The 10,458-nt window shown below is 47.3% G+C and overlaps 1 protein-coding gene across 1 annotated transcript in view; it reads left to right on the top strand.

The window, feature by feature from the left end:
- Positions 1-6,816: 6,816 nt before the first annotated feature.
- The window catches only part of PRIM2 (primase, DNA, polypeptide 2 (58kDa)), a 346,489-nt gene continuing 342,847 nt past the window's right edge, over positions 6,817-10,458 (top strand). The window contains exons 1-2 of the mRNA XM_010848522.1: positions 6,817-6,922; positions 7,589-7,751. Of these exons, the coding sequence (XP_010846824.1) occupies positions 7,598-7,751 (154 nt within the window). The 5' untranslated portion in view covers positions 6,817-6,922; positions 7,589-7,597. The remainder of the gene's footprint in view (positions 6,923-7,588; positions 7,752-10,458) is intronic.

Raw genomic sequence — 10,458 nt, 5'->3', positions numbered from 1 at the left:
TCTGGAATGTGAAGTCAAGTGGGCCTTAGGAAGCATCACTCTGAACAAAGCTAGTGGAGGTGATGGAATTCCAGTTGAGCTATTTCAAATCTTAAAAAGATGATGCTGTGAAAGAGCTGCACTCAATATGACTGCAAATTTGGAAAATGCAGCAGTGGCCACAGGACTGGAAGAGGTCAGTGTTCATCCAATCCCAAAAAAGGCAGTGCTTTTCTTTGTTCAATGTTCAAATGTTGAACATTTAGAACACTGAATTCAAACTACCACACAATTGTACTCATCTCACACACTAGCAAAGTAATGCTCAAAATTCTCCAAGCCAGGTTTCAACAGTTTGTGAACTGAGACCCTCCAGATGTTCAAGCTGGGTTTAGAAAAGGCAGAGGAACCAGAGATCAAATTGCCAATATCCGTTGGATCATAGAAAAAGCAAGAGTATTCCAGAAAAACTTCTGCTTCATTGACTATGCTAAAGCCTTTGATTGTGTGGATCACAACAAACTGGAAAATTCTTAAAGAGATGGGAACACTAGACCACTTTACCTGCCTCCTGAAAAATCTGTATGCAGGTCAAGAAGCAACAGTTAAAACTGGACATGGAAAAATGGACAGTATATGGTTCCAAATTGGGAAAGGAGTATGTCAAGGCTGTATATTGTCACCCTGCTTATTTCACTTATATACAGAGTACATCATGTGAAATGCTGGGCTGGAAGAAGCACAAACTGGAATCAAGATTGCCAGGAGAAATATCAATAACCTCAGATATGCAGTTGTTACCACTCTTGTGGCAGAAAGCGAAGAAGAACTAATAAGCCTCCTGATGAAAGTGAAAGAGGAGAGTGAAAAAGTTGGATTGAAAACCAACATTCAGAAAACCAAGATTATGGCATCTGGTTCCATCACTTCATGGCAAATAGATGGGGAAACAATGGAAACAGTGATAGACTTTATTTTCTTGGGTTCCAAACTCACTGCAGATGGTGACTGCAGCCATGAAATTAAGAAGCTTGCGCCTTGGAAGAAAAGCCATGACCAGCCTAGACAGCATATTAAAAAGCAGAGACATTACTTTGCTGACAAAGGTCCGTCTAGTCAAAGCTATGGTTTTTCCAGTCGTCATGTATGGATGTGAGAAATGGACTATAAAGAAAGCTGAGCGCTGAAGAATTGATGCTTTTGAACTGTGGTGTTGGAGAAGACTCTGGAGTGTCCCTTGGACTGCAAGGAGATCCAGCCAGTCTGTCCTAAAGGAAATCAGTTCTGAATATTCCTTGAAAGGACTGATGCTGATGCTGAAACTCCAATACTTTGGTCATCTGATGCAAAGAACTGACTCCTTGGAAAATCTTTCCCTGATGCTGGGAAAGATTGAAGGCAGGAGGAGGAGCAGGGGATGACAGAGGATGATATGGTTGGATGACATCACTGACTCGATGGACATGAGTTTGAGCAAGCTCTGGGAGTTGGTGATGGACAAGGAAGCTGGTGTGCTGCAGTCAATGGAGTCGCAAAGAGTCAGACACGACTACGTGACTGAACTGAAATGAACCAGCTCTCTCTGAAATGGTCCTAAAATGACATTTATTATCTCATCTTTTAATTTAAAAGACACTTTGCAGGCAGTTTAGGGAAGACAAAGACAATAAAAGTGGCCTGTCCAAAAAGAGCTGAAAATCTGGTGGTGCTACACAGTCAGCTACACATATATTCACAAACGTTTTTGAAATACTTAACAAAGCTAGTATGTAGGTGCATTTTTCTGAGGAGTACATTCGTCGAATCATCCAGTAGCTCATGATCCCCAAAGATGAAGGCTATCTGCAGTAGATGGATAGAACTAGAGAAGAAATCATATGACATGGAAGTACTGTGGTATAACCCAGGAGCAAACCATGCAGCATAAGCAAAGGCTCAGGAGGATGGAGGCAGGTAGTGGGGTGGTGACTGAAATACTGACTGAGGAGGGTTGGAGCTACTAGAGTGGGGAGGTCACCACAAAGAGACACAGGTAGGGACTTCCAGGCCTTCTTTGGGGAAGAGCTGGTAGGTCATTCCACAGGCTGGGGGCAGCTACAGGCAAGAAAGTCATTGAATCTTGGGGCCATGCTGTGGGAAGGTTTCACATGTTTCATGAATTAAAATTTATGGAGAACTTCATATAAAATTAAAATAGAACTTTAAAAATACCATCAGATGTTCCACTGCCAGTGTCTTAGTTCCCACAAATGTAAGCATTTTTCTGTTTGCAATAGACTCATTTTTTAAATTGTCCAAAGAAGTATTTAATATCGTCTATCATAGAAAAGCTCCAATACTTTGGCCACCTGATGTTAAGAGCTGACTCATTAGAAAAGACTTTGATGCTGGGAAAGATTGAAGGCAGGAAGAGAAGGGGATGACAGAGGATGAGATGGTTGGATGGCATCACTGACTCAGTGGACGGGGTTTGGGTAAACTCCGGGAGTTGGTGATAGACAGGGAGGCCTGTGTGCTGCAGTCCATGGGGTCGCAAAGTCAGACACAAGTGTGTCTGAACAAAAACCATCATAGAAAAGGGCTTCCCAGGTGGTAAGAGTGGTAAAGAACCCATCTGCCAATGTAGGAGACGTAAGAGACATGGATTCGATCCCTGGATAGGGAAGATCCCCTGGAGGAGGGCAGGGCAACCCTTTCCAGTAGTCTTGCCTGGACAATCCCATGGACAGAGGAACCTGGTGGGCTCCAGTCCATAGGGTGGAAAATAGTTGGAAATGCCTGAAGTGACTTAGCACAGATATACATCATGGGAACGTGAGCACTCCTTCCCTGGTGGCTCAGATGGTAAAGAAACTGCCTGTGTTTAAGTTAAAAAAGGGCCAGTTTAAGACCAGGCTGAAGATAAAGCCAGGAAAAGTTAAATAAAAGGAAGAATAGCAGAGAGGGATGGTTTTGCACCTAAAATTCTGATTGCAACACATATTATATGCCTGGATTGTAAGATAAGAATGGGAGTTGAAGAAGGCAGCCCACTCATAGTAGTAAGAAACACTGCAGAAAATTGTAATGGTAAGTTCTTACAACCTTGAAATCATATGGCACATATCAGTTCAGTTCAGTTGCTCGGTTGTGTCCGAGTCTTTGTGACCCTATGGACTGTAGCATGCCAGGCTTCCCTGTCCAACACCAACTCCCGGACCTTACTCAAACTCATGTCCATCGAGTCGGTGATGATATCCAACCATCTCATCCTCTGTCGTCCCCTTCTCCTGCCTTCCTTCAATCTTTCCCAGCATCAGGGTCTGTTGTAGTGAGTCAGTACTTCGCACCAGGTGGCCAAAGTATTGGAGCTTCAGTTTTAGCATCATTCCTTCCAAAGAACACCCAGGATTGATCTCCTCTAGAATGGACTGGTTGGATCTCCTCGCAGTCCAAGGGACTCTCAAGAGTCTTCTCCAACACCACAGCATCAATTCTTCAGCACTCAGCTTTCTTTACAGTCCAACTCTCACATCCATACATACATGGTTTTATGTATTCTGCTGTTAACTTCATAGCATCCTAAACATTTTCCCCGGTCAATATTGTTCAAAAGCATATATATTTACAATATCCAGAACATGGAATCTACCCAAAAGTCCATCATCAGAGGAATGGATAAAGAAGATGTGGTACATATGTATGACTGAATATTACTCAGACACAAAAAGGCTTCCCTGGTGACTCAAATGGTAAAGAATCTGCTTGCAGTGCGTAAGACTCGTGTTTGATCCCTGGGTTGAAAAGATCCCCTGTAGGAGGAAGGGGCACTCCACTCCAGTGTACTTGCCTGGAGAATTTCACGGACAGAGGAGCCTGGCAGGCTACAGTTCATGGGGTTGCAAAAAGGCAGACACAACTGAGCAACTAACACTAATACTTTCAGCCATAAAAAGGATTGAAACTATGCCAGTTGCAAAGACTTGGATGGACCTAGAGGGTGTCATACAGAGTGAATGAGGTTGGAAGAAAGAATATCCCATATTAACACATACATGTGGAATCTAGAAAAATGGTACAGATGAACCTATCTGCAAAGCAGAAATTGACACAGATGTAGAAAGCAAATGTACAGACACCAAGAGGGGAAGGGAGAGTGGGATGAATTTGGAGATTGGGATTGACATATATATGCTACTGGGTATAAATAGATAACTAATGAGAACGTACTACTGTACAGCACAGGGAACTCTACTCAATGCTCTATGGTGACAAAGAGGTCATATATGCACATGTATTCACTCTGCTCTACAACAGACAGTAACACAACACTGTAGCAAGTAAACTCCAATAAATTTTTTTTTTTTAAAGCCTGTGTAATGTCTCACGGGGCTTCCCTGGTGGCTTGGTGGTAAAGAAATATGTCAGCCAATGCAGATGACACATGTTTGATCCCTGGGTTGGGAAGATCCCTTTGAGAAGGAAATGGCAACCCACTCCATTATCCTTGCCTGGGAAATCCCATGGACAGAGGAGCCTGGTGGGCTCATGGGTTCATGGGGTGGCGAAAGAGACACAACTTAACGACTGAACAGTAACAACTGACATATTAGTGAAATTGGTACTTTGGTGGTTAGCACTGTGGTGCTTGGCTAGTCTCTGAGACTTTGAACCTGGCTCTGCCAGTTACTACGTGACCTTTGAAGTGAGTCAACTTCTCTGTTGTACAATCCGTATCTATAAAGTGGGTTAATAACAGGGACTGCAGCAATGAAATTAAAGGATGCTTGCTTCTTGGAAGGAAAGTTATGACAAACCTAGACAGTGGGTTAAAAAGCAGAGACAATACTTTTTTAACAAAGGTCTATATAGTCAAAGCTATGGTTTTTCCAGTAGTCATGTGCAGATGTGTGAGTTGGACTATAAAGATGGCTGGGCATTGAAGAACTGATGCTTTTGACTTGTAGTGCTGAAGACGGCTTGAGAGTCCTTTGGACTGCAAGGAGATCAACCCTGAATATTCATCGGAAGGACTGATGCTGAATATGGAATACTCCAATACTTTAACCACCTAATGGGAAGAGCCCACTCATTGGAAAAGACCCTGATGCTGGGAAAGACTGAAAGCAGAAGGGACGACATAGATTGAGATGGTTGGATGGCATCATTGACTCAATGGATATTAGTTTGAGCAAACTCTGGCAGATGGTGAAGAACAATGAATCCTGGTGTGCTGCAGTCCACGGGGTCACAAAGATTCAGAAGCGACTTAGCAACTGAACAGAACAGAACCTTAAATGGGTTCAGTTCAGTCACTCAGTCGTATCCGACTCTTTGTGACCCCGTGGACTGCATCATACCAGGCCTCCCTGTCCATCACCAGCTCCCGGAGCTTGCTCAAACGCATGTCCATCAAGTTGGTGATGCCACCCAACCTCTGTCTTCCCCTTCTCCTCCCGCCTTCAATCTTTCCCAGCATCAGGGTCTTTTCACATGAGCCTTTTAAATGGGTTATGGCAATACAGGGAACTGACATATAAATCCCTCAGAATACGTTCTGGTACAAGGTCAGGGTCAACCTGTTCGGCCCAGGCCGGGCAGATGCTCTGAAGCTTGACACTGTTTCAGCTCAGTCTGCATTTCCGAAACCTTGAACGTCTTGAAGGCTCCTCCCTTCCTACCTTGACTGGAACTTCTCGAGGCCTCTTTTGTGAGCGAGACCCGCCACCTGGCGGCCTCAGTTCTGAAACGCTGCCGCGCACAGTGTGGGCCGTCGTCGCCCAGCGCCCCGCGGTCTCCTTCCGCAGACGCCGAGCGTTCCCGGGTGCGCATGCGCAAGGCGTGCGTCCCGGCTCGACTCCCGTCACCTGCGGGCGCTCGCCAGGCACAGAGTGTGCGGAAGGGGCGCGCTGGACGCACACCGATGCCCGCGGGCCGGCCAACCAGTAGAAAAGCGGGCTGACCGGCGGTACGCAGGCCGCCTAGCCGTCGCCTCTGTGAGCGGTGAGCCGGGCCTCCCGCTCGCCGGGCTCTCTGAGATTATCACCCAGGGTCCCAGTCTGGAGCCGGTGCTGACCCGGCGCCGACCGCTCAGACCCACGCACACGTAGTGCAGCAGTGAGAGTGAAAGTCGCTCCGTCGTGTGCGACTCTTTGCAAACCCACGGACCACACAGTCCATGGGATTCTCCAGGCCAGAACACTGGAGTGAGAAGCTTATCCCTTCTCCAGTGGACCTTCCCGACCCAGGGATCGAACCCAGGTCTCCTGCATTGCAGGCGGATTCTTTACCAGCCGAGCCACAAGGGAAGCCCCAAATCATCTGGCAGCGGTGGGATTCGAACCCAGACCCCTAGAGTTGCTGCTGCTAAGTCGCTTCAGTCGTGTCCGACTCTGTGTGACCCCATAGACGGCAGCCCACCAGGCTCCCCCGTCCCTGGGATTCTCCAGGCAAGAACACTGGAGTGGGTTGCCATTTCCTTCTCCAATGCATGAAAGTGAAAAGTGAAAGTGAAGCCGCCCAATCGTGTCCTACTCTTAACGACCCCATGGACCGAAGCCTACCAGGGATTCATGGGATTCCGTCCATGGGATTCCCCAGGCAAGAGTACTGGAGTGGGGTGCCACTGCCTTCTCCAAACCCCTAGAGACTGGAGCTTTAATCCAGCGCTTTATCACGGCCACGCTGCTGCTGCTGCTGCTGCTAAGTCGCTTCAGTCATGTCCGACTCTGTGCGACCCCATAGACGGCCACGCTACGTAGTGCAATACCTGGGACCGAAATCCAGAGGCCGCCCCCGGAACCCAGAGCGCCCCACTGAGCATGCGCGAGCCTGGGCTGGGCGGCTTGCGGGAGAGGGCGGGCTCCGCGGTCCAGCTATTTCCGCTTCCGGTCCCGTACGAACTCTCCCGCCACCGGAGAAAACCTGTTGTCGCTCTGTGTGTCTGTGTTTGGTGTAGTTGCAGGTGAGAGGAGCCGCCGGGGTTTGCGAAGAAGAGTAACCCTGGCGTTCAGGCGTGCGAGCCTAGGGAAGGGGGAGAGCGGCTGGCGCGGGAGACGCGAGTCCGTCCTGGTGGCTTGTCTAGGCGGAGGCAGGTGCCAGGGCTGACAGACCGCGTTGCCTGAGGGACCGCGGAGGCGGCGTGTCACTCGGCGCCGCTGGACGCTCTGGAGACGAGCTCGACGCGCGGCGCCTGAGAGACTGCCATCAGTTTTCAGGGGTTGTCAGGGAAGAAGCCCACCGAGTCGCGTTCCTAGCCTGAAGCTCCCGCGCTTTCCTCCGAGTTCGGGGTCGCGGCTCTCGGGCAATCTCAGCCTGACCCTGGAGAGTTCAGAGCCTTCAGGGCGGAGCGCGCAGACGCCTGGAGAGCAGCCCGCGTCCCCTGCTGTGGACATTGCGGGAAGTCAGGACCGCTGCCCGCGTCTCCGCCGCGCTCACCTCTCCCCACCGCCTGTGCACCGTGGTTCCAGCGGTGTTGTCGAAGGTCTGGAAGACAGGGACACGACTCTTGACATGTGCGTGCTCTTCAGAATCAGTTGCCACCTTTTGGTGGCAGAATGTTTTCCTTCGTGTGTGGAGTTATTTTTTGTTTTTAACTCCATTTCCCACCGTTTTTTGTGCTTGCTTCCAGGATAACAAGATGGAGTTTTCTGGAGGAAAACGGAAGAAACTGAGGTTGGCAGATGACCAGAGGAATGCTTGCTACCCACATAGCCTTCAGTTTTACTTGCAGCCACCTTCTGGAAACGTATCTTTGACAGAATTTGAAACGTTGGCTATCGATAGAGTTAAATGTGAGTTATTTGAATTTGAATTTTTGTATTCCTGAGAACCTCACTTATACCTTGTTTAAGAGATTAATTTATTTCCTTCTTTAAACTAATATTTGCTGAGGTTTTTCGTTGAGATTTTGCTGTTCATTCATTTTTTCCATGTACTGTGCATATTTATTGAGTGCCACTTTATTGTAGGCGGTAGGGATTTTGAGCTGAGTACTGAAATTGTCATCTTTGTTGAAGCTGTATTCTAATACCTGGAGACAGATGTCCAAAGCAGTAATTATAATTTAGTATTTTAAGTGCTCTAGTAGAGGTGTTATTGAAACATAGAGATGGGAATGATTGACCTAGTCTGATTAAGTAAAACTTCTTAAGAAAAGTTGAAATGTGACCTGGATCTTGAAGCAGGAGTAGCAGTTTCTCAATAGAGAGGAAGGGAGGGGTTTTTGCAAGCTGAGCTAATGTTCTGAAGGAAGAGTTGGAAGCACCAGAGAGAGTGTCACACTGGAGGGAAAGGTGGCAAGTTCAGGGTGGATGGAGAGTTGTGGGTAACCAAGGGTGTTTTGTACCACGCTAATGCTGTGATACTGGGGTGTAAGAAGGATGTAGCGATTTTCTTTTGCCTGCTTGTCTTCTCTGTGTTGGTGGAAGAAAGAAATAAGTTCGGTGTCAACTGCAACAGTAGCACTGCCTGCAGAGTTTATATTCCAGAGTGTATCCTGATGGGGAGATCAGAAGTAGAGGTGAGATACTGTTAGTCATTCTTAGAGGAGCTGGGTGAGAATTGCTAGTACAGAGTACCTGTATTATCTGTTTGCTGAATAAAAGAGTAAAGGACAGGGACAATAGGTTCTGGGAGGCTTAGCATGGGTTCTGGGATGCCTCATAGAGGTTAAGACAGTGGTTGAAAAGGGTCGTTTCAGTTTGGCCCTGGAGGTGAGATGGTAAGGCAGGGACAGGAAGGGAGAGATGGAAGGGATACCAAGGAGGTGTAAGTGACAGGGTTTGATGACTACTTGGCTGTGAGGAACAGGGGATCGGGTGGGGAGGGCTGAAGTTCCAGGATGGCTGATCTGGTGGGTAGAAATGCTGCTGTTAGAGGTGGGTGGCAGGATTGAGGGGCAGAGAATGAGTTTGGTTTGGGAGACCATAATACGGAGGTCCCTGCTGGACATGGCTTTACGTTCAGGATTCATTTCAGAAGTTTTTCATTCTCAAATTAATCTCTCTTTTCCTACCAATGGAAGAAGAATTCATCTGAGGAAGAGTTGACAGGGGCTTCAGGAGCCTTTGGACAGAGCGAAGCATCTAGTCAGAGTGGCTTGTTTGCTTCTTTACTGCTGTGTCTTCTTCTCTGCTTCATCAGGAAGGGGCGGGCTGTCTTCTGAAGAGTCTGTGCTGAGTTGGTGAAGCACCCACTGCCGGAGTCCTGCCCAGGCTGATCCAGGGTATTTGAAGGGGAGACGATGTCGGCGACTATTTAAATATTCATCAAAGATATAAAGAGTAATAGAATGAGGATAGCTCAGTAGGAAAATTCAGTGGAGAAAAGAGGCTGAGTAGCTTGGTTTACGCGGAAAATCAATATAACCTGTGACACCAGGTTAGCTCTGACCACGGAGGCCGCAGGCGCCCTCTCGAATAGCGGAAGGTGCCCCACCTTTGACACCTTCTCGAGTGGGTCTTAGAAGCCCAGGCAAATAAATGGTCGTAGAGGACCTCCACGCTCCAGATGGAGACTGAGCCAGAAATTGAGAAGAAAGAATGACATGGGGAGACCAAGCTTTGGTGAGCAAGGCCCGTAGCTTTATTTTCAACAGGGGTTTTTATACCCTAAGTTACACATAGAGGATAATAGGGGATGCAAAGTCAGCAGTCTTTGATCCTTACCAAAAACTAGGGTTTCTTTCCTGCAAATTTATCGTATACAAATGGTTTAGGTGATTTACATCATCTTCTGGCCAGAAGGCCTTATTAACATTTTATGACTCCTGACAAAGGTTTGTCAACCGTAAGACTTACTTTTTCTAAGAGTAATTATTTTAAGGTTTGGCGCCATCTTCCGAAGGTGTTAGATAAAATTGCATTCCTATAGGGCAGAGGTGCAATGGGTTTACAACAAAGGAAAGAATTTATTACCTTAAGGGTCTAAAGTTGCTAACACCAAGGCCACTACTTATTTTTTCTACATACCAACTATATTAATTAATACACATTCAAGGATATAATACAGGGGATGTAGAAACTTGGCAGCAAGCATTGGCTCATCAATGAAATCTTTTACTAGTTTTATTCTGACAGTTTCTAACTCTCTGAGAGGCTCTAAGCTATTTGAATATCTTAAGCTCCCCGTGCCTCTTGAGGCTGGGAGACTGTAAACAATCGAATGCATAGCTGTAAGAGTCTGGGTAAACTTGTCAGGCGAGTTAGAGAGCTATCTGAGGGGTTTGGATTTAAACACTCCTAATTGCCCAGGAACTTTATTAATTGGAGCTGTAAGTTAACTCTTTGTCAGAGAGAGCGAGATGGTGGTGGGGGACAGCCCTCAGTAAAGAGGTGAGAGCACAAAGCAATAAAGTAGGCAGACTCTGGTTTTTGGGGGTAGATGCTCGAGAATATCCAGGGGGACTCCTGAGGCTCGATCCCGCCTTTGCGTGTGCCGAGCCTCCTTCCTCATGACCTTTGTCATGAGTGGAGTGCCTCTCGCCGGCTCCCAGCAGTG

Source organism: Bison bison, unplaced genomic scaffold, assembly GCF_000754665.1.
Source record: "Bison bison bison isolate TAMUID 2011002044 unplaced genomic scaffold, Bison_UMD1.0 scf7180017864270, whole genome shotgun sequence".
In the NCBI taxonomy this organism is placed as follows: domain Eukaryota; kingdom Metazoa; phylum Chordata; class Mammalia; order Artiodactyla; family Bovidae; genus Bison; species Bison bison.
This window is presented reverse-complemented; position numbering and strand designations above follow the sequence as displayed.